We start from the raw sequence: 25,377 nt of genomic DNA, 5'->3' as shown, positions 1-25,377 counted from the left end.
AGTTTATTGGATTCAACATGAATGTTTGTCGAAAATACCACCGAACATGTCTCAAAAACAAAACAAAAACAATCGCTTTATTCGTTCCAGAACGCAAATGTACTACTACTACTAGTTTTTTGCCTGTTTTTTGCTGACACTGCTGACACAAGCAACAACTAAGACTTGAAAAGAGAAAAGGATGGAGTCATCTGAAAATATCCAGATTCTCTCTCTTTTTTTTCCTTCACTTCCCGATCTCTGTGTATTTGTGAGTGTGCCTGATTTTTTGTTTACGCGAAACTTTGTTGTTTTGTTGTTGTTGGCGTTGAAGCCTTCAACAACTCCCGGTTGACGATGGTGGTCTCTGTTTATGGAAGCTGCCGTTCGTTCGCTTCAGCGGACCGACTAGTTTTAATTTGGCCATGTGTTCCTCCAATATTTTTTCTTTTCCACTGGTACCACCACTAAGCATCAGTCATCACTTTTTCATTGTGAAGTTTTTTTTTATAAGAAATTATCTAGCTGAGTGAAAAAAGAGGAAGTTGCTTCTTTGAAAAAACCAATTGTTAGTCAAGGTTCTCGCATTCATCACAACCTTTTCTCTTTTTGTTTTCATACATGTTTCATAAAACAGATTCCAAACGGAAGTTTCAAATTCCTATCATATTCTTCATATCTGTTCTGTTCTGTCATGTCCTTTTCTCATTTCAAATTTCTCATAATAAATATCCAATCAAAACGCCCCCCTTCGCATCAAACTAAATAACTTTTTTCGGGAGAACGATCAAGTGCCAAGAGGACTTCTCTGCTGTCTTTCTTTGTATTCTAAGAAAAAAGTTTGTGTTTGTTCATCGTCCCCAGTGATCCCAGATTTGTTGATTTTTACTCATTAAGTTTTTTATTGAAGAGCCATATCCATAAGTAGGAACTGTTTGATTGATAACTACGTCAAAGTCTACATGAGTTTAATAAATGCTAAACTGGTTTTCAGTCTTTTTTGCACCTGTTGTATTTCCTACTTCCTTCATAGAAACGTAAGATTAAATTCAAATTATAAGCAGGAACACATTTTTTGAAACGTGCATAAGTACTCAATTGGTGGGCTAGGAATTAAGAAAAGATCCAAAATCTAGAAGCTTAGTTCTACGTAAAACTCTAAATCGGGACGTTATTTGGCTTCTCTGTTTAAAAACTAAAAAAACCACGAACAAATTCATCATAATTCTTTCTCAGGCACAGCCTTGAAATCATTGAATTCCATTGGATGTGGTCATCTCACTTCACCTCGAATTGGTTTACGTCACATCTCCTTATTCCCCTCTAATTCTTTCCTAAACTTTGTTTTCTCCTTCTATGAGGCAATTGAAGTTTTTTTTTTCGCGCAACATCACAGAACACTCATAGGGCTTGTGTTTCCCACTTGCTTATGTTTTCTTCTCTTCGGCTGCTTCAGTGTTTCTATTTACATGTCGGTTAACTCTTTTTTCTTTTCCATCTTACCTATATTATCCAACATTTATTCACTCGGAAACTTTTCATCCTCTCCTCAAAACATCATCATATGTTGTTCGTATTCCAACCGACGTACGGAACATGACAAACAATCAAGAACTAGTCAGACCTCCATCCAAATATCTTCTTCGTTCGTTCTCCTATCTGAAGTCGTTCGTTTCATTCTAATATGTTATATTTTATGTTTACATGTTTACAGTGGAACGGACATAGATTTATCGGTCAAAAACACGAATGAATGCAGAACGGAAAATACTTTCCTCAAAAGAGGATACATTTTATCTTCTTATCAGCTACGAATCTTCTACTTGTCAGTGCCAGAGTGTACCACCATATCAGTGACCTAATGTTGTCGGAGGTTTATTGATACATTTCAATGTCAACAAACTTTTACAAGTGCGTGAACTGTCCTTTCTTTGAAGATATGATAGTTTTGACAGTAGAACGTCTCAGGTTTTTATTAAAACACATAAAGAGGATTTAGAATATAGCAAAAAAGTTGATTATTTTTATGCAGTCCCTTGATATTATCTTTCCTTATTCGTTGAGTAAGCGGGGAACAATCCTATCAGCAATCCAATCTCTCCCACAAAACGGTTAGCTTCTTGAGGTTCCATGGTTCAGCTCCAGCAGTGGATTATTACCGGAGGTAACCTGCAAGGCACAAGCTTTTCTGCCGAAACCAGCTCTCTAGAATGTTTGCTCTTTCCACCGACACAGCAGCACCTCCACACCGTCACTTGGTTTTTTCTTCATCGTTTTGGACTTTCTACCTTAGATTTTGCACTCATCAGTTTTATCGATCTGATTCTTCCAAGAGAGTAGGACAAGATCCCTCCTAGAAAAGTCGCGCTATGAAATTTTTGAGCAGCCAGTCATTTTTTTTCTGCAAAATCTCCATCTGTTCCCAAGGGAAGTAATAAATAAAATGGAATAGGTCAATTCATCAAACTCATGAAAGAGTGGTACTGGTTCAATTTCCATTTCAGTATTTTTCCCCTTTATTTTTTTCCCATTTTCTCCAACATTCGCTCATGTCATTCCACGAGAGCAAAAAACGGCTAGAGCAAAAAAAAATGGGAAGAAGAGTTAGCTATTCTATCCGTTTTTTCCCTACCGGCCATAACGGGGAAGAGCAAGAAACATTGATGCTCTTCCGGGCAAAAAAAAAGTTAGTTTATGAGTTGTGGCATAATGTTATGAGTTGAGCGAGATCGAGTTTCATGATGCGCTCAATTTCCTGCTTAAACTTTGGATGGGTTGTTTATAGATGGTCAGTTGTTAGTTTGGGATCCACACACATACCGTAGTCCAAGGCTACTAATAACCCTGAAGTTTTTTCAGTCGGTTTGTTTTTAACATATCCAAATTCAAAATGAAAAAAAAAATACATTTAAATTTTTAAACGTTATTCCCTCTTTTCCTAAAATTTCGAATACTCGGACGACATTCATATCTTCAGTTTAAATATCGAGCTGTTGGAAAGCCAGCAGTTCTTAATGTTCTCGGCTCGAGCTCTCTCGTTTGATGAGATCCAGAGTCCAAGAGCACGTGAAAACGTCTGCGGACACATGTGAACTTTAAAGAAGAAAAAGAGAAAAAAGAGAAATGGCAGTCCAAACGAGTTGCGACGCTTTCGAATGTATGGCCATGTCCAAAAGCAGATAGAGTTAACAAAATTCGAAGTTCAAATTAGTAAAATCTCTATATCATGTTCCTTTGCTCAATACATAAATTTTTTCTGAAAGAATGCTTAGCTTCTCATGCATTTTGAAGTGATCTGGAATTTTTGGTTCGAACTCGTCTGCCAGTAGTCTAAAGGTCCAAGTGTAGGATGAATTCTAAAAATGCTTTGTATTGGTAACTTCAGAATACTGTATGACGCAGAGATTTGTATTAAGCGTCTGTTAGTCCCCACTTTTTTGAATCTTTGTACAAGAAAAATGCGAATTTCTATTTCTTGAAACTGCCGAAGTGAGCCCCTGGTCGTTTATTCAATTATCGCTCATATTTCTTCGTAGTCTTCTTCTTCTTCTTCTTCTTCACATCTTCTTTCCATCGTTTTCATCTTTTCCTACTTCTTCGTTGCCTTCTTTGTTGACCACTAAACTCTTCTTATTCTGCGGTCAGCCATCCAGGCAAACGACTACGAAGAATCTCGTCGCCCACGGACCAATTGCTATTAAGACAAGCATCTGCGCATTCATCTTCTTGCGCCCCTCCCCCCTTTTCTCCCTTTTTCCAAAATTTTCCTTCTCGATGTTTCTCTCAATTCGCTTTAGCTTATGGATAGAAATCGGTTCCTCTTCCCTCATTTATTGTGGATATGAAAAAGAGGGCCTAGTGTTCATTATGTGTTGCAAATGGGTGGTTCTGGGTTTGGAGGTCTTGGAGCAAGTGGTAGTAACACTCATTGGGCACTCATTGCTATTTCCGCTTGGGCCGAAACATTTGGACCATTTTGAGAAGACGTTTTGTTTCACCTCAGACCTTTAAAAGTGGCGGGTAGCTACAGTAATCTGATTAAATCTAGTGAGAAGCTATCTACAGTAGTAAACCCAATAGAAAATATGATATACATCTGAAACTTATTACTCAACTATTTGGGTTAAACAAAAGAGGTTACTATGTGATTCTTTTGAAATACCAAATATCACTTTGACCTCGACACCACCCAAATTTTATTATTTTTTCTTACTGGCAGCTTTCTGCTTCATGGGTTTGTAATGTGTGGAAGAAGGAAGAACAAAAGAGTGAAGAATCCATGCAGCAGTCCATACATTCACCCCAAAAATTTTCTTCATTTTTCCACTCTTCCTACTTCTCTCCTTCTCCTTCGTTTTATTCTACTTCTCCTTGTTCCTTCCCTCTATATTTCTTGGGGAGGGCGAAACATTTTGTCGTCCCCTCTTCTCGTTTCGTCCAGCAGTCCAAATGACCTTTGTGTCGGTCGGTGGGGCCCCGGCTAGTTTGCACTTGGAGGAGCGTCTCCCGAGTTCATAAAATTGTAACGAGATGTTCAGAATGGTTGGGTCAACTAAAAAGTTGTCGGTGTCTCTGAAGTTTTCTATGAATTTGTTGTATCTCAAGATATCTTTGCTATGGTTGGATCACTCAGCGAGTATTCTATTGAGTATTGATGACTACACCTAATTAATAGTTAATAAACTGTAATATTATTATTATTCCAAGACAACTTCCCATGATACTGTCCATTTTTAAGAACACTAAGGCAACCGCTTCCTCGCCCACCTTCTCCAATGTTTTGGGTTTGTTTGCAAACTGTAAAATGTGCCTTGGCGACTGCGGCGACCGATTTCTGCCGCGGTCCTCTATGCACTCGACGCATTTTTTCGAGTCAAGTCGCATCGCATAGCAATTGAATTGACAAACAGTCGTTCGCATGTAATAAATTTTTTGGTCTACGCTGAGACCGCTTCAAACCAATACTGCACTTTTTTGTTGCATTGTTAATGCCTTATCAATTTGTTTTCAGTGCTGTCTGGGAAATTTTTGAATGTATAGATTGAAACTTTTGTGTTGTGTCTCATTTACATTTATCGGAACCGTTTTTTTATTCTATTCTTGGTTGAACAATACTCGAAACTTTTATTCTAAGTTTTTGATGTGTTGCCATATGCTTGCGGTCTGAAGAGACCCACATTGACCTGTTCATTGTTCATATATTGCTTCACTGATAATTCACCTCTTTTTTCCTACCAGTTTCCAGTTACGCTTGAAAACCTCTACCAACTTTTTGCCGTTCCAGTTCTGCACTTTCAGCTCCACTGGTTGTTTTCTAATTTTTTTAACATGGTTTTCTCATTTCACGCTGGTTGCTCCGAAAATGGAACATAACTAGAATAGTCTGAAAGCTAAACTCCGCCCATGGAAATATCTGTATAAATTCGAAAAACCAGAAAGCAGCTTACAAGATATTTCTATGTTCCAATTCACCTCAATCCAATTCTTCCTTCCGTTTGCAATAATGATGTCATGTTTCGAAACTTCTTCTCTTTTTCTCAAACAAGCAAGAAAAAAACGCAGTGGAAAAAAACTGCTAGTCAATTGAAAAAAGCAGAGATGAAAAGTGGTGTATCCATCCGTTTCTCTTTTCTCTTCACACCAGTTCTCGATCAGTAATTTGTGGGAAGCTGAACATGTTTTTTTGTGTTCTGTACGGACAGGAAAGACTCCAACTTTTCATTTTCTCATTGCTCACCCCTAGAATTCCTCACTTTGTGAAACAGTATTCGGAATTAGTCATTCAAGTTCACACAACCCATCCCCTTCGACCCCTCATTTGGCAAATGGCAACAGTTGTTTCAAACAAACCAACCAAACTTCAAACCAACATTCGTTTCTCTCACTCTTCAATTTTCTAACTGGTTTTGGTTCAGGTCGTAATCGTAAATTCAAGAATCCGTCGTCCACTCTTTGTCCTCACCACTTTTTCCTTAATGATCATAGTTTATTGAGTGATGAGCAGGTGGGCGTGCTCAATTACCTAGAGAATAAGATTTCTGGGTGTTATTTTTCGATAACGATACACATTTTTCATTAATTAGTCACTGGAAAACCTGTAAGAAAATAGGAAGAGTTAGCTTGTCATTTAGTTACTGTGAATGTTACGATACCAAGATCGTCACCGGGACCGGTCCAACTCAATTTTTACAAAGATGAGTCAGAGTCCATGGCTTTCTTCATTTCACCGCGCGCCTTTCCACCGTTTATTTGCTTTCCGCACCTTTTTTCTTGTACTCTCTTTCGAAATCCAGCATCACATCGTGGACACTAGGATGACCAATGGAGAATGAGACTATTCGCAATTTTTCGAAATTGTAAATTGTTCATGTTATCCCGCCCGCATCACGGTTTTGTTTTATTTGTGAGATTTTTTTTATCCTGCGCAATATTTGTTACGCTACATGTTGCTATATATTAATAGGACTACAACACAATACAAGCATAATCGTCTTCATCCATTTTTTGTAAGATATCGGATTCTTTGAGGGAGACACTCATTTTGTAATTACCAGAATTTTTTTTCAAATGTGAGAGAATTTTTTATAGAACTACATCAAAATAACTTTGACAACTTTATACCTGAAAATATTTATTGTAACCTATAATACCAACCTCCTGTAAATTGTGAGCACAAAAATAGGTTCCCCATTTTCTAATTCGAAAATGCTTTCGGGTTGAAAATAGAGAGAGATGCCGACATCAAAGTCCATGTCGAGTCAATTTCTCACTCTTTCCATCCATATAGAGCAGCAAATGACGCCAGTGAGGAAGGACCGAGGTCAAATCCCCCTAGGGGTCAACCTAAAAAGTCAATTTGAGCCGCATTCCTCATTTGCAACACATCATTGTTCGTCATATCAACTCCTACTCAATAATTTACTGACATTAGACAATCATTGTCACCAACCGAAATCACTTTTAGAAAAAAATTGATACGCCCACTAAACTCTGTGAGCCGATTCGTTACATCATTGAGTAACAGGTGAATTGTCTACTCCAACCGCTGTTTTTTTGGTTTTTAGTTTGCCACCAAGTTTGATTAAACAATTTAGCTAACTCTTGTATATTTTTATTTCCATCCATATCAACTGCTCAATTTCTTAAAGATGTATGTACTCCAATTCCGTATGTGACCATGTCTCCTCCATTTTCATGACACAAAAAACGTTGTGATAACCGTCAGTTCTTTTTTTCGCACACAAACCAAACACAAATCTGTTTCGTATTCTTTTTTGAAACTTTCTCCGCTATTCACATTCCGTTTCTCTAGATGTACTGTTTTTATATTTTTCTCTTCTTTCCCTTTCTTTTCTCTCGTTCTCCATTTTTTTCGCTTATATGGCAGTCAAAAAACTGTGGTAGCCACTATCTGTGTTTCTTTTTTCTCTTTCTTTTACCCGCAATTCTCTCAACCATGCCTTGAAAATTTCTCCTTAAAATCACATGTTTCATTATCGTTTTACTGTTTCGAACCGAACTTTTGTGTATGTTCTCTTTCAACCTAATCAATTTTATTTTTTTACAGTTCGGATCGTCAAACTTTTAAATCAAGCCAAAACCAGCATATTGCATAGCTGAGTGGAATTTTGCAGAATTCACATAAAGGTTAGTTTATTTTTGATCCCAGGGTCCCTATGATCTAAATAATCCGGAAATGCGATAAGGAAATCTGAGCACATTGGGTCTCACAAAAAGATGAATGGGCAGAAAATGAAAAATGCTGATAATGGAATTATAGAGAAGTGCATGTAACATGCGGTTTTGCTAGTTTTTTTTTTTGAATTAATTACTTTTTTTGCTTCTTTTAGTTTCAATGTGTTTTGGACGCTCAAATAATTTAGAAAGAACATCTGAACCTTCTAAAGGAAAAAAAAACACGCGGTACTGTAGCGTGTACCCTTCAGAAAAAAATTCTAAAGGCACTCGAAACGTTCTTTCCTTTCAAAAAATTAATTCACTGAAAATAAAATTACCTAAAATTCCGAGAGATCAAACGTCTACATTAAAAAAAACCAAATTTCTTGTGAAGTCACGTCGCTACCGAAACACGAGGGTGGTTGTGAGGTTGCTGTATTCGACTATTCGTCGCCTCCCGGGTGAACTGGTCACTCGACTCGATTTTATAACCTATAATTGTATCGACCGGTTCCTCTTCACATCCATTTTCATCCTTGTCTTTTCCCTTCATACATCCTCAAGTCGATGAAAATGGCGAGAAGAATAAAACACACACACAATTTTATTGGTCGAATGGAAGGAACATGCTCCGCTAGTCCTTTTTTCTCCCTTCTTGCTAGCCGCCATCCAGTTTCTCACGTAGAGGTCCTTTGAGCAACATCCGATACTTTCAGGAGGGTCCCGCAATGTTTCTCCCTTTTTCATCTATTCCCTTTTTTTCGAAGGTTTCTCTCTTAAATCGAAATGTTTTTTGCACATAACTTTTTTCCGTAGCTTACATTCACATCACATCACTTTTTCAACATGCATAAACAATTATCGGTGCCTGGCGCTAAAAAGCAGAGAAAAAGATGATTTTGTGCTTGGAAAGTACAAAAAGGTGGATGGACCTTCAGAATCATGCCGTAGTGTAATAGATATGACCCAGTGTTCGTTCCTCTTTTCATTCTCGTGACTCATTCTGAGCAGCCATTATATTTCCTTCGTTTTGAAGAAGAAGAGAATTTTTTGAGCTCGTTTGAAATTTTTAAAATCTAATCTTCTTATAAATTTCATGACATGCATCGAATGTTGCGAATTCAAAAAATATTTTACATCCTTCTCATTTATTCGAATTTTTGAATTCTGTCAGTTCATCCCTTCTATGAAACTATTATTTTAATACCTACACCCTCTACTCTTCTGACCTAATACCTCCCACATTCAAAAAAACCTCTCTAGTTTGGTTTGTAAAACAACGCAAAAAAAAGTATCGGTCTCTCTCTATGTTTTCTATTATAACCTCTCTTTCCTACTTGCCTCTCACAAACAAACTGCCACACGTAGTTGCATCTTCATACTTTGAAATTGTTGACCTATTGTCGGGTGGGCCTCATCGCACTGCCATAGAATAGTTTCGGAGACCAATTGCTTAATGCGGAACTAGGTAAAAAAAAAGATCTGGGAGATAACCGGCTTGTAGTTTATCTTTCATTTGGACTTGATACGGATATGTGATTGATAACAAAGATATGTTCCGTTTGAACTTTCTTTGGGTGATAAGTGATGTTGTTTGTTTTGTTTTGTGGTGAGAAGGCAATGAAACTAATTCATAGGTTTTGTTGTTCGTAGAGATCAAAATGAATCTGAACTATAACAAATTTGATAAGATTACTGAAACATTGCAGCAGCATTTTGAACAGATTGATCATATTCAAATCCAAATCCTAAAATCCTAAATTTCATTCTTTCCGGGAAAAAAGGAAGAGATGCTGAGTTAGCGTTTTTTCTTTCGTTAACAGTACACAAATTATTTTGACTACAAAATCGAGAAAATGATGATTTTTCGATGTCAGTACGTTTCGAAATGTTGCACATTCACCTTTTATTCACGTGACCAAATTACAGACGATTACTTGATTTTTTTGACACTTCTTCGATTTTTCGTGCTTTTCTCACATTTTTACTAAATCAGCACTGAGATCTTCATTAAGCCATTCAGTCTATTAAATTTGAAATCCAATTTCAAAAACCAAAAACATCTGTCACCACAGTAATTTGCATCTAATCTCCGACATGCCATGTGAAGACTATATAATTTAGCGTATCGCCCATTTTGGGCCTGTCCTCGGGTCCCCTCTTCTAAGTACATGTAATAGTGACCCAAATGGCTCCTCGCACCGAGTGGCGGCGCCCGGCGCCTACTGTACGACCTTCGTTCGTCGCATATCCGCAGAATGAAAGGATGGAATAAGAGAGCGACTAAGCGAGGATGGTGCCTGAAGAACAGATGACGCCGCTCGTATAGAGAGACAACACTCACAACACAAAACGTCAGTATCCCTCGGAATCGCACTGACTGCTTGTATGTTTCTTTTATTATACTCAATCTGCCTATTTGTCAACAGAAGAGAAAATCTAGAATTGACGACGACAATATCCTTCCTTCAATTTTCCTTTCCTTTTTTGACCGGTTTAGTGTTTTTTGTTTTGTTGTTGTTTCTTTGCCGAACATTCTACCGACGATTAGTGTTTCAAGTATTTGTTGTATGAGGTAGTCAAGTTATGGTGTTGCTTTCATTTTTTCTAGATGTTGGTAGTTATACAGCTTCGACCACCCAGCCAGTTGTTTGTTCACCTCATTCCCTTATCTGATCCGAAAAATTAATTTATTTTTCACAATCCAATAAAAGGAAGGTTATCTGGATACTGTAAAGAATAATGAAAGATTCGAGATTTATGTTCATTCCTATTCGGTGTTATCCAAGGTGACCTACCCGAAGTCATTCGAAAAATCATTTCGTTTTTCTAGGACTCCAGTGAAGTTAGTCTGCATGTCCTCTTTCTATCCTTTCATTTCATATCCGTTTTTCTCTCTTGATAGCTACCACAATGTATAGATTAGTTCACTGAACAGTTGTTGTGTGTTCTACGTTTTTTGTTCTTTCAATGCTCTTTTTGTATTTTGGCAAATAGGTATCAGGCTCCAACGCCAGCGAAAGAAAATTTTTTTCCTGAAATGTGCAATAAGACATTAAGCAATCGAGCAACACGAAAGCGTGAATGAGGGTAAAACGAAACGATATGTCAATTTTCGTTTTCGTTTTCTCCCCTCAATTCTTCTTATCTCGATTTCCTCGTTTCCACTTTCAATTTTTTCTCTCTACAAACTCCTTCAAGGCGTCAGTTTTCTTTGCGATAGAAATGATCCCCGCACCACCAATTTTCCTCTTCCTTGATGTCTTTGTTTTCTTTTTTTTGCCTTTTCTCGTTTCAAAAAGGTTTTTTGAAATTGGAGAATTTTCGTGGGCGACATGGGGGAAAAGGGAATGGTTGCCATCGGATTCATGTCACGAACATAAAATTGAGATCTATAAATCCTGGTAACGAGCAGAATACATGTAGTGTACGTTGGTAGAAATTCACAATTTTTTGTTGTTTGACTTTCATCCGTTTTTGCTGGCTAAGAATAGCCTACTGTAATTCTTCCGCTCTATCTGTAACTCTTCGGCGAAGTATGGTTTCCAAACCGGAGGTTAGTTCTGTTCTCAGCTTTAAAAAAATGACGTCAGAAGGAACTTATTTTTTCTTCACCATCCTATCTTGATCTTTGATTCTGAATATCAACTGAGAATTCAAATTTTCAAAAACTTCTTTCTCTGATGTCATCACCTTAGACTCTGCAATTGATCAACTCAAAGTTTCACAGACAATCTTTAAAAATGAACTATTGAACGAGTCGAAAAGTGGTCAAGAGCCGAGCAGAAACACAAAGCACGTGGCTGATGATCATGCGGCAAGGGAGCTCCATCGGCTCCTACACGTGCCTTGGTACGAGTACGACCTTCCGGTGTGCCAGTGTTATAAGAAATGCAAGGTAACATTGGGGAGGAAAATAAATGCACGTTGTGAAGTGGTTTGACTCATCGCTTTTCAAATTTTTCTAAACGGTAATTATTGATTCTCAACTTCTCTATAATTTTTATTAGTGTCGTGCCGGTTCCACCAACAATCAGTCCGCTTCATATCATCGTATCTCACTACCATATTTCTCGTAAACGACCATTTCACTTTGAACTTCTCAACTGTTTCTTTATCAGCAGTTCGACAGTGTTTATTCAACAGAACAGAAACCGGTTACTCTATTAATTTCTCTAATCAGAAAGTGAGGATGGTGATGTAGTTTTTTTCTCAAACGCCCAAACCAAATTTCATGACAATGCAGTAAAACAACTGTGAAATAAATCATGGTCCGTATAATACTTGTAAACTACAGCGTAGTGTCTGTTTGTTCACTTATTTCTGAGAATTCACCTGTGCAACAATGACAAGAACATATATATCATTTCTGAAAGAATTCTCTTGATTTACAAGTTTATGCTCCGACATATCTTCACCTACCAATCCATTTCGAGAGAATCAAAAGTTCCGTCAATTGATACAAAAAAATTGCCGCAGACAAACATTTGCGTGCTTGGAACCTGTCCTAATCTTTCCTGCTTCTCATCCATTAATGAGAAAACAACAGTTTCTCTTTCGGCTAGGTTGTTTTTCATTTTTGTTTCATTTATGATGATTTTCTAGATAACAAATAATAAGCTTTACATTGAAAGCAGCAAATGAAACATTCCCAGTCTTTTAGTTAATCCAAATTTTGTATCTTTTTACTTCTATCCACACCCATTTTTATACTTATCGTACGAAACTATTTTTCTGTTTTTCTTTCTCTGAATCCATCAATCACCCGAGTCTGGCATAGACTGACTAAGGATTGATTAGATCGGATATAAACAGTATCCTCAAAACATGCGGAGAAACAAGTAGGCGAGCGAAGAGAGGAATAAGAGGCGAAGGGTCATACAAACTGACACGGAGAGGACTGAGACGGTTTGTTGTTGTGTGTTGGTTGTCTTCAATGGATCCAGAACGATTTGGATCAAAACACTTTTCTCCTCATTTTATATATTCCTAGTTTTATTTATATCTTATATCCACTGAGTTTGAATACAAGTTTGTTTTTTGTTGGAAGAAGTCTAAACGCCTTAGTGTGTTCTTTTCTTGATAAAAAGCTGCCAAAAGTTAGTAATGTAATTGTTTGTAACGATTGATCATGCAATTGATCATCAGCACTAGACTTGTACTTTCTCCGAAACAAAACATTGGGATTATTGTTTCTTTGTGTTCTGCACCTCTTTGTTTATAGTCATTTTTGCGAACTGATCAAATATCTCACGAACTGAAAACATTCCATTGGCCCCCAAATTATCAATAAACAGTTTCTCACATTCGGATTTCCTTATTGCTATTTCCTTGTCTTCATTATTAAAAGTAAATGACAATATGCTTTATTTTTCAGGCTGTAAGGATGTACACACCTACACCAGCATCGCAGCCTCAGCCGAAACAACCTAGGCAACAGCCGGCACAGTATGCACCTCAACAACAAGCACCGCCGCCTGCCTATAACTATCCACATCAAGGATATGGGTCAATGGGACAAATGGGACAAAGTGGTATGGTACCGATGGATGGACGGACCATGCAACAACAACAGCAACACCAACAACAGTTGCAACATCAACAACAACTTCAACAACAACAGCAACAACAACAACAACAACACCAAGCTAATATGGGAAATATGATGGGCCGTCAAATTGGACAACAACAGGCTGCACCTGTACCAATGGGGTCTATGGGAATGGACAATAGGCCAATGAACGCCCAAATGAATACTCAAATGCCAGCTATGGATAATAGAATGGCAGGTCAACAACAAATGGTCGGAAACCAGATGGACAATCGGCCAATGGGAGCTCCTGGAATGGACAATATGGGACAATTAGGAAATAATCAGATGAACAACCCAATGAGTGGAACCATGGCAGGATCCATGGGTATGATGGGTGATCGTTCAATGGGAATGCAGCAACACCCAATGGGTATGGGACAAATGGGACAACATCAGCATCCCCAACCAGCGTAAGTCACAATTTTTGATCTGGTTAGACTTAAATTCTTCCCAAACTCTTACTCAAAAGTGCAAGTTTATATTCACGATTTTACATTGGAAAACTGATAATTCACGACTTGATTTCATCAAGTGATTCATCGGAGATCTCAAGATAGTTAAGATTAGTCTAGAAGCCTTTAAAAGACTCATATTTTGCTTAAAATTTGATACTTTTCTTCATTGTTATTTTTCAAATCGGGTTGAACCATTATATTCTCCAGAAATTTCTTATTGTTGAAAAGTGTGTGAGATCTTCTTTCTTATTCCAGACTTCCCAAATATCACATGTCAATTTTACTAGTTCACCAAGTTCAGACATCTCTCACTTTCACTGAGCAAACATTCAGGAAAAAAAACAAGTGACCCCACGTGACTTTGCATATTCTCCGAGCCTTCCTCAATTCAATAGATAAAGTGCAACGGGATGAAATGTTGTTTTTCTTTCAGTCTGTCTATACAATGTTTCCGTTTGATCATTCATCAATCAGTCTAATCAGAACACACAAAATTTTTTTAATAAGAGAAAATGAAGCCTAGAAGATAAATATTTTCCTATCGGAAGCTTCATTGTCATCACCATGTTTTTTGAGATTGTCTGGAACTGGAATGAAAAACATGAGGACGAGCGAAGTGTGTTGTCGAAAACAAATCATTTTCCATCTCGGCGGTAGAGTAGGAAATACTAAGTGTTTCAACTGAAAATAAGATGGAACAGAGAAAAAAACATAGCGGTGGAAAAACGTGGAAAAAGTTTGACAATTTGAGAAAGCAGAATTCTAGTTTCCACCCCACCCAACTTGTCAGTGAAACAAATAAACATATTTACAGCTCTCTCAGAGAAAATAGTTTAGGAGAACGAGTCTATTTCCATTTTTCGCATTATTCCAGTCTTTATTCCATCAGAACGCCGTTCCGGAGACTAGTTGTTTTGGCAAGTGGTCCTGACCACAGATATACTAGAGATGTGTACACACAACTTTTTTCTCGCGTTCTTTCCAGATAAGTTGTCTTTGCGTGGTTCATATCTTTTTTCTCAATTTTAGTAGCCCGCCATGTTGTTCATGACTTAGTGAGAACTTGTTTTGACAATCACGGTTTCTCCTTATTTTAGTCATGTTCCAGTGATGTATGATTCGCTGGGTCTAATAGATCACACATGTGTTTTTTTTTCTTTTCGTTTTTTTCTTTTTCAAAAAATGCACAACACATTGTTGTCATTGACTCATTACTTGCTTTTTGCAGTACCAGCAATCCTGGTAACAACCCACAAATGCAACGTATGATGAACCCGCCCGCGTATTCTCAACAGGACAAGCAACGGATGGAACATTACCAACGCCAGCAACAACAACAACAACAACAACAACAAATGCAGGTGAGTACTAAATTCTCGAATTGGAATTAAAACATTTTAGTGCTTCTTGCTATATCCGTCCGCTCCCACGTTTTTAATCTTTACGAACCCATCCACATCATCGAATTAGCTTTTTTTCTACCCAAACAACCACATCATTCCATGATGTTTCCTCAATTCTTAAAAGCCAACCAATTCCAAAACACATTCGGAGTGACCTGAAAAGTGTATAGATGTATAGATGCTAACTACACCACGCCCCATTAGAAATTTCCGAAAGCGGAAGGTGTGCGTTTCTCTCTCCCCACTTCTCTTTCGGGATTTTCTTGCAGAAGCACTTTGACTATTAAGCTTTCTTCCAGAAACCTGCGCAAGAAATACGTATATCCTGCATTAAGTATTTTCTGGCGCTATGATTTATAGGGTCTTACGTTCTTCCTCTCTATTATTCACCTTCTTTTTATTTCATTTAATTCGTTCCGTTCTTTCGTTTCATTCAGTATTAGTAATAGTGTACCACTTTATTTTGTCTAGACTCTGGTGATTAGTCACTCTAGATGTTTTTCTGTACTTTCTTGAAAATTGAAAACAAAAAATATGATCTTTCAGATGCAGAACTACCAATCGCATATGCAACACGCTCAGGCTCATGTTCCAGTTCAAGCGCCGGCTCCAGCTCCGGCTCCAGTGAAACCAGCGCCAAAAAACAACTCCAGAAGGAAGAGAACGGTCAATAAGGCTCAACTAGATGAACAAGTTTCTGTTCCACCACAAAACTATCATTTCCAACCACCCCCGAGTTATGGGTACCAGGTACCAACGGAGTGGCACTTTAGGTTCATAAACAATTGTTTGTAGGGTAACAACATGATGGGAGGTCACCAAATGAGCGGACATCAAATGCCAGCTACTCAACCGCTCCAACATCATTCGATGATGCACGGAGCTCCAGGAAGCTCGCAGGCCCCGTACACTAATACGAAGTAGGTCGGGCGGATTATGAGTTCCTATTCATGCTCTCGTTGCATGAAATATATTAGTTTATGTGAGAAACCAGAATATATGTTTTCATTTGCAATATTATTGAATTCCCCGTTCCATTGAACAATTTCATATTGCAGATCCTCGGAAATGGTTCGTTTGGAATTGCGTAACTCCATCCAGGCTAAACAACAAAAACAAAAAGAGCAACCACAATTGGAGCAACAACGTGAGTTTGGTTTCTGACCATCAACATGATTAACTGGGGCTACAATTTATATTTATAATTTAGAAAGAACTTCATTATCCACTAAGCTATTTAGAGATACATTTCCTTCCGAAACATGACGTGCGAACTGAAATAAGAGGAAGATGGGGGTGTGGAAGTGGGAAAAAACGCGGAAATGATAAATAGTGATGTTTGTAAACTCGACACAAATAGCTGATCAAGTTTTTGTTTTAAAGTTACACGGAAGGGAAGATAGAAAGAAAACAACTTGAGTTCTAAGAAGAAAATAGGCCGGTCTGTCTCGAGTTTTTCGGGAATAAGTCTGTGCCATTGGAGTAAATATTTTTGTTATAAAAAGGGCTTGAAGCCTGAAAAATAGAAAAATAGTCCTGCTGTTCTATTATATAAGGAACTTGAATTCGATTCTTTGATTTTCTTGAAATAACCAGAGTAAATTTCCCGTGAACAGTTTTTATAAATTTATTTTCATATATAGTATTTTTTCTTCGTTCACACCAAAAATCTAACTCCAAATCCCAGAGGTCAAACTTTTTTTTACTCCTGAAAATTAGATTTCTCTTGTTTGTTACTTCTACTGCTCTGCATTTCCGCATTCGGAGTACTTTGATCTTTACATGCTCTTGGAGCAGGAACTACTTCCCAGAAACATGTTGTACATAAATAATAAACAAGTGGGAGGCCAAGGATTTATTTGAGCCGATTTGATACGTGCATTCATAGATACCACCATGTACAAGCAGATTAGAATTTCAAATCTCTCTTCTCGAAAATTACATTATTCGGGATTTCATGTAGTGTTTTCCTAAAAACAAAACCTCAAGTTTCTCTTAAGAGGGTCAACGGTATAACAAGAAAAACTTTGGGGCGAGAAGAGATGGAAAAGAGAGCAATTATGGGTAGTAATGAAAAACAAAAACATGTTGATGACCATCCACTTCCCCTATTCTGCTACTCCCAGTGAACGAACGGCACCGGGCACGACGTTGGAGACGACGACAACTATCAGACATAAATATTTTTGTAGTTAGTAGTAGTCGTCGTAGTAGCTGGAACTCCTCTCTGTTTGCAATAATAAGGCAAGGATTTGTAGTGAGAACGCGCGACTGCTTGACGCCTGAAAAACATGTGTATCATGAACACGTATTCTACAAAAATAAAAAAGAGAGCACGTCTTCGTGTTCGTTTGCTCCCCCTTGCCGTTCGTTTTGCTCTGCGGCGTCATGTGTGGTCAACAAAATGGGCTTTTTCCGGCAAACAGGCTATTTGTCGTCGCCGCTCAACCCGATCTATCTTTTCTTTCACTCTACTTGTCGTTTTCGGTGCCGCTTGTCTGAAAACCGAACACTGAGAACTTGGGGGAACGCTGAAAAACTGAAAAACAAAACACACACCCTGTTTCTGTTTCCAACTTTACACTCTGCTTATCAAAGTCTAAAAGTGGGCGGGGCTTAGGAGTGTCAATGTCAAAACATAAAAAGCATCGCCTTTACCATATCAATTCAAGCAGAGCAGGCCATTCCAATTTAGGGAAGACAGAGATTTTTGTTTTTTTTTTATAAATGTGTCACTCAGATCCGATTTTATACGATCAAAGAATTCGACTCTTGTTTTCATGTGCTCCTCAGTCTCCGTGTCCCTCATTATTATTTCCCAGCGACCGTTCTGTTCTCTGCCAGAAAAAAAATAACAGGAAAAAACGAAAATAACTGAGGAAAAAACTGAAAATATGTCCAAATCCTTGTCGTTTTTTCTAAGAACCACTGAACCAAAAAATTTTCATTGAAGAAGCCGTTTTTAGTATATCGAGAAAATACGAGTACCGTAGTATCTGAAACAGAAATCATTTTTTGTTTCTTGCAATTTTGACTTGTTTGTATTATTAGTATGATATAATATCCTTTAATGTCAATATCCAATCTCTTTATTTCATTTCAGTAACATATTTGTCTCCAAAAGTTTCCAAACATCATCGAGCGTAGATCGGGTGGGCGGGGTTTGAAAGTGTCAAGAAATAATAAAATCATGAATCTCTTGAATGCAAAAAACATAAGCTATTCTGACGATATCCGACTTTCCGAGATAGGTACCGCCTCTCGATGTGACCCTCCCACTTGTTGACACCTATCCGACTCATAATTCATTTCATCCTTTCTTCAGATCGTGTTCCGCCAGCAGCTCAGCCAGCTCAAATGCAACGCGCCATGCAACCAGATCCAGCAATGATGATGGGCAACCATATGGGACAACAATATCAATATGGTGGACAAATGGGACAAGCCCAACAACCACCACAATACCATCAACCCTCTAACATGGGACAAGCGGCGCCACAAATGGGACAGCCTCATCCACAAATGCCAGAGATGGGAAACTTCAACACGCCACAAGGTCAAGCTCAATTGAACCAGAACACGCCGATCTCAAGCGTGGCGAGCAACAGCTCTGCTAGCAGCTTGGACTTCCCAAATGAGTTGGGGTTCTTTGACATGCAGGTAAGTCACGCAAACATCACTCGGCAGAATATGGAAAATGTTGTTTTTAGGACCCAGAACTACCGGTCTCCTGCGACAAACTTGAGGAGAACCTGAGGTCACTCCAAGTTCATGACTTTGCTATTCTCGGACGATGCGCTGTAAGTTTATCAAAATCTTGAATTATAATAATTATATATGAATATTTTCAGTTTGACTTCTCCAACCAACAAACAATCGACTTTGTCCGTCAAATCCTTCTGATGTAAACGTACCCAACATACTACATTACAAATATTGCCCCGATGAACTCGTCAATAATTCCCAGTTTATGATCTCCTCCTCTATTCCTCTTAAGCTTACAGTACTCTCTTTTCTAAATAACCATCCACTATTATTCCTATTCCATTGAAACCTGTCTGTCCTGTCCTCCTGGTCCTTCTCACGTCTAAAATTCCCTTAGAAACATCTCTCACCCCTTCTTGTCGATCCTTTTCCCGTATTTTGAAATTTGCGAGCTGTGCTCCGATGCAAAATCTGTCATGTTTACTGTGTAAAAACATATTGTATTTTTCAATCCCTTATATTTAATCCCAACAAAATAGTTTTCACTAGGAACGTTGCCCCTTGTCAGCTTGGTCTGTAGGTCCCAGCCATTGCCGTTTTATCATTTTTCAATCTCACCTTGAATATAATTCCATCCTTCCACAAAAATCATTACACAACATCCCACCATCGGTCCCAAATGTTTGAAACTTCTATTTTCCTGTTCTTAACTTTAAAAATTCATCTTACCTATTGCTTTTCCCCGTCTTCGTCCATCACTTTTCTGCTTTTCAAACCGTCATTTAGAAACCACAGATCCCATCCAAACTATTATGTTAGTCTCCACATGTATTTACTCCTTAATAGCCAGAAGCAAATCAACTACACAAAGAAAAACTAATTTTTAGGCTGTAGTGCCTCTCGCCTGCTTGAAGTCTCTGTATTTAATATATAACTATATATAAATAACGTTGATGTATTTTTCGATGTGTTTAATCAAATGAAACCAAATAAAATTATTTCTGAAAAACAACACTGTTTTTTTTCTTATTTTATATATATAAAAATACGATGACGACTGAATTTTGAAAATCTCAATCTCCTTGTTTTTTTCAGCAAAAAGAGTCCCACAAATATTTTGAAGCAGCATCGACCAAATGATGTGAGAAGGCTAGATTTTTAGCAAGCTTTATTCTTTGACCGATTGTAAACAAACATGAATAGCGCAAGTGCAATAAGTTCTATTATGTACCGGGAAAAACGGGAATGCAAACAAAACTGGTTGCTGGAACTATTGTAGTGTGGAAGTATTTCAATTTTCACTCTGATTCGATATTTTGTTTGTTCAAGACACTATTGTGGTATGAAAAGAGTAGGTCAGAAAATTGCAACTTGAAAAAATCAGAACTCAAATGAAAATTATTGTTTTTTTTTAAATTAATACTGCCACTATTGATTGAATAATCAAGTGTACATTTTTTGCAATCTGATTTCCGGGAAATCAGATTATAATAATTGAATCTGATAAATAAAACATTCTGTTATTACAAAGCAAGTCAAAATACAATTTAATTTTAAAATTATTCTGTTCTGAGAATTATTTGTCACAGTCTGCCGGCAATAAAAAATTACTCTCAGTTTTCGAAGTATTTCAAAAAAGTCCCTGTTCAAAACATCCACACATTCAATACAATCTTCCTTTTTCACAAAATTTTTGTATTCCATTTTTTTGAACTCAAAATTTGAAAAATTGTGCACTCGACTGACATCATTTGATTTTCAGACCTGAATACTTCTCAAGAGATACACCACGTCATGTTTGTTTGGCATTTCGTATTTACATACAGGTACAGAATCATCTATAAATATGAATTCGATAGCGGAAAGGGGTTCCTACGGCCTATTCTGGTCTTTGGAAAAGCTTCCTTAAAAAATAAATCCTTTACTGTATGACATTATTTTCAGGTGTAAAACAATCATTGTGAGATAATTGGAATAAACACAAACTATTGTATATGTTCAGCAATATTTGAGAAATTAAATCTGTAAAATGATCTCGAACTTTTTTTAAACAATAAATTTGTTCCAAAGTGAGATAATCGGCGAATAAATTTCAATTTTCCTATTATACTTCAATAATCATTGGAACACAACGAAATTTGTTGAATACAACAGACAGTTAACAAAATAGAGTACAGGAGTGGGTAATTTGTGAAACAATTTTGACCTTGTTTGAAATTTTGTATCTATCAATCGCCATTCCATTTCGTTTTCCACTCCCACTGCCTCCCACCCAACCTCTACACTTCAACCATGAGGAGGCGAAGATTGATTGGCGAAACATACGTTTGTTCAGGTTCTTCAATCAACTTGTTTTGTTTTTTTTATTCTGTTTCACTTCTATCAAGGTCCGTTTCTCGTTTTTCAGAACCTTTCTCCTATTTTTCTTTCAATTTCTTTGACATTTCCTCATATTTGATTCTTGCACCATTTCATACAATCCATCACTTTGCTCTTCTTGCTTTTTATCCTATTTTCAATCAGTTTTTCCTTTTGAATATATGTGTTCTTCATCAATTATTCAAATGTCGACGTACGACCGAAAGGACTCTCAGCTTTGTTCTTTTCCTATTTTTCTTGTTGTCTTTTTTGCTAAAAATGACATTAGCCTGACGTTTATCCAGTAACCAGTAGACTTGAGTTGAATTTCGAATAGTGAAGATTCGAAACATTTCACATGTTTCAAGTTCCGTAAACAATTTTTTCGATAATACTGTCTGTGGGCATTTCATCACAGCGTGGTTTACAATGACCACTTTCTTTGCACCCATTCGCTAATCCGTACAGTAGAAAACCTCCCGGTGAATATTATTTTTTTCCAATTCTTTTTTTCTAAATGATCTATGTTAAACTAGTCATGATCAGTGTCTATCAAATAATTCATTTTTCCGCTGGTGGTCGTTTTAAGTGATATCAACAGTCTTGTGTACTTTTCTGATTTTGGAAACACTAAATGCCTGGTTCTCTTCAGTTTTTATAGTGTTGTTCGAAGTTGAGACGACCCCCACCGATCACCTCGTGTAGGCGGCGTGGCGACCGATCCGAGTTCAACCGACTTTTTTGTTTTGTTCTACTTTTTACTACATTAATTATTGATGAATATTACCTCTTGAAAGTATCAATCAAATTTTTGTTTCGTTTGCTGTTGGTTTTTGCTTTTTTGAGCCTCGTCATCAAAACGTTTCAAATTATAATGTATGTGGATATGGTTTTTCAAAACTATTCATTTCAAATTGTGAGAAAATGAGTCTAACATTTTCAAAAATTCAAAAGTCAAAGGTCCCCAGCATTATTTTCTTACTTCGGTTCCAAAAGTTCATAAACATGTGAAAAATGTTATTGAGAAGGTATTGACTTTAAAACCTTCCATTCTAGATTGGGATTGAAAAGTTCGTAAAGTTCGTTGATTGTGATTAAGATTCCGATGCTCACAAACAAAAATCAGCAGTTTTTTATGTAACAGCTTAATTTAAAACGTGATTCAATATTTTTCATTTCAAAAAGTACATAACAGACGACTTATCGAAACGATTCAGTCATTACTCTTCCTAGATTTCTGGAAACCGTTTTCTTTTACTTCTTTTACATTTTTTTAACTAAAATTACCGAAAGTTCAAAAAAATTAGCTGTTTCGAACAAATTTTGAAGCGCGAACAGGTAAAACAACAAATAAAAATCAAAAAGTGTTTAGTTTGTACGTCTGTCAAAGATCAAGTTGTCGGAGTGTTAGAATTGTTGATTTTCTGCGAGTAGTAAGGAAAAATAAAAAATGCCAGTCAACTAAATCATAAGTAAATAGTCAAGCAATAGAAATCGGACAAGCGCAATATTGTGTCTTAGACTCGACACCGAGAGAACTGTGTTGTGAAACAGTAACATCTGTGATAAAAATTGTTTGTAGGTGACGGGTAAGACACTTCCTTATGACTCATCTAATGTTTCTCTTATTTTACTGATCTTGATCAAGTATACGTCGTTTGAATAACCTATTCTGCTGACCAATTTGATTGGCACCTTGAGATTATGCGTGAGGAGCAACCATATAATTCAGAAAAAAAACGGAGTGTTGTACACTCGGCCCTTGGCTAAGAATAACTTTCACTCTAGGTGCGAGGATTAAAGTTTTGAGAACCCAGTTTCACAGGAGGATTAGGAAAACAAAATTGGATAGCGTTTGGAGACTCGTACTTTCTGAGTTATGTATATCCACGTGTTTTTCAAAAATGTTTCTCCTTGTTGCTTTGAAACTTTGAAACTATAAAACACAACTCTTTTCAGATATTGTTGAGCAATCCAAAACAGGAAAACTCAAAAAAGTATGTAGGTGTCAAGTATGACTAGTAGATATGTAGGAGGCACTACCACACAATGACTGGTCACCCACTTGCTGGATACAATATGATACTCTCTCCCTATTTCAGATTTTGTATCCTTCTACTGCCAACCCCCATATATTTATAAACCTCAAAAATTTCCTAAACTCCACTTCTCATAAAAATGATTTTCCTCAACTTGCAATTTTCGCTCTGTCGGTTGAAAGAGCAAATCATTTTTTTTTCCGCTTTGCTTATGGTTCTCTGATTTTATTCCGCAGATTTCTTGTAACTTTGCACGCCCTTTGTAAAAATAGAAAATGAGTTGATCCAATGATTTCAAGTTTGATATCATCCCTTATACTGTGCATCGTATTTACGTATTCATAATATAATAACTCACATCAGTAATAATTTTTTTCAAAAATAAGTATGGAAGTATAAATTCATTCAGTTGTGTAGAGAATTTAGAATTCCATGTGTTCCTTTTTTCTATAATCGCATCTATCTTCCTACCAAAAATTTCCTTCTATTCAGTTGTTTTCTACATATTTGCAACTTCAAAGTGATACAATTGATCTGCCTTCTTGATCTGAAAAACGTACTCTTGTTACGTGATTTTTTCTCAAACCCTTTAGGGTGCAGAGAAGTTCATGTGAATCTAATTGAGATGATTCTGATTCTATGAATTCTTGAATTCAAAACCAGTTAGTTTCTAGTCTGAAGCTATATGCAGAAGCCTACAAAGTACTTGTTAGCAGAATAACAACGAATCAGTTTTCCTATCAAATGTATCCATTTCATTGCTCTCGAAATACATATTAGCATATTATATGTATGTTAGTTCATTTTAAATTTCTATAATGATTGTTTTTTTCTTTTTTCAAAGAATAGTCCTCTTTGTGTCCGTTCTCAAGTTGTAGTCTTCAATTATCAAGTGAAGCGCAACTTGTGACTTCTTCGTATACGTAGTTGTAACACAATACCAATGCCCTTCTTGGTTTTTTTCAGACGTCTTGTCTTTCTCGTTTTTTTATCTTGATGTGAGGGAGATTGTCGTTTTCAATTTCGAAAATTAGAAAGGAAGAACAATTGTTTCAACATGTTGATTTTCTGTACTTCATTTTTATACAATTTTATACAACTTTTGAAAATTCAATCATTACTTAACGTTATCAGTTCAAGTGACCATCAAAAATGATAAGAGCAACAACACAATGACGAGTTATTCTTATTCTAGTTACATTCAAGGATAACAACCTTATTATTTTTTCTCGTCCTTCTCAAACCTACTTCCGTTACCTGTATTCCAATAATTCACACTCATTAATCCGCCAAGTTCCCATGAACCTATGGAAACCAATTATCTATCCTCGAATACTAAGAAGTTCAACTTGGGAATAATAATAATTATTATTATTTTCGGTCTATTCTCTTGTATTCTTGAAAAAAAAGAAAAAAAACAAGAAGATTATTAACGAACGGTGATCATCCAATGTCATGAACTTTTCTTCCGGAGAATATAACCGGTTGTGACAAACCTTTACATTTTTTGCAACACTCCAACAAGTACAACAGTACAAATGCCAGAAAGTGAATGATAGTGAAAGACGACACAATAGACAATTATGTCCGAATTTCTTTTGGAAAAACGATAAGAGGTAGTGTTCACTGGTGGGTGTGTGTATTTGTTTCCGGACATTTTTGAAAGATGATGATTTATTGCCAACACCATACGTTCGTGATTAATTTAGTTTAGCTGCTACCAAGAAATAATGAATGTCATGTGTTTCCGAGTGCTTTTGGAGCATACCCACTGGTTTTTTTTTGAAAAAAAGAAGAAACGAGTAAGTCGAAACGATTTCAAATCATTTCTTATTTTGTTTTCCAATTAAAACCGAGCCATTGTTCGTTTTCTATCTCTTTCTAGTATTATTGCATTTGGACCCTTCAAGCAAAGGAAACATTGAGTGATTTGCGACCCGAATATATTGTGTTTTGAGATTTAGAGACCCAAGAGCCCGAAATGTTATTCAAATTTTTGTTTTCTTTGTGGTGTAGCCATTTTTAGACTGTACTTTTGTATTTCAACTTGTTCAATGTCTGATTTTTCTTGTCGAAATTAGTTTAATACAGGAATGAGGCTTTTCACAGAACGTCATATAAGTGTCAGTTGGTCCTCACGAGTTGCTCATTTTTCATTTCTTCCTATC

The 25,377-nt window shown here is 36.9% G+C and overlaps 2 protein-coding genes across 2 annotated transcripts; both read left to right on the top strand.

The window, feature by feature from the left end:
- Positions 1–11,194: 11,194 nt before the first annotated feature.
- GCK72_024928 (uncharacterized protein) lies at positions 11,195–11,846 on the top strand (the record flags this gene model as incomplete). Its single annotated transcript, XM_053736120.1, has 3 exons — positions 11,195–11,212; positions 11,387–11,554; positions 11,778–11,846. 3 exons carry the CDS (start codon positions 11,195–11,197, stop codon positions 11,844–11,846), a joined length of 255 nt encoding a protein of 84 aa, XP_053579686.1.
- A 1,196-nt stretch (positions 11,847–13,042) lies between these two features.
- On the top strand, positions 13,043–19,015 carry GCK72_024927 (uncharacterized protein; the record flags this gene model as incomplete). Its single annotated transcript, XM_003099725.2, has 8 exons — positions 13,043–13,659; positions 14,933–15,065; positions 15,654–15,857; positions 15,903–16,027; positions 16,166–16,254; positions 18,433–18,767; positions 18,818–18,907; positions 18,959–19,015. The coding sequence occupies 8 exons, from the start codon at positions 13,043–13,045 to the stop codon at positions 19,013–19,015; spliced, it is 1,650 nt and encodes a 549-aa protein (XP_003099773.2).
- Between the last annotated feature and the right edge of the window lie 6,362 nt (positions 19,016–25,377).

This window comes from Caenorhabditis remanei, chromosome X (assembly GCF_010183535.1).
Source record: "Caenorhabditis remanei strain PX506 chromosome X, whole genome shotgun sequence".
In the NCBI taxonomy this organism is placed as follows: Eukaryota; Metazoa; Nematoda; class Chromadorea; order Rhabditida; family Rhabditidae; genus Caenorhabditis; species Caenorhabditis remanei.
This window is presented reverse-complemented; position numbering and strand designations above follow the sequence as displayed.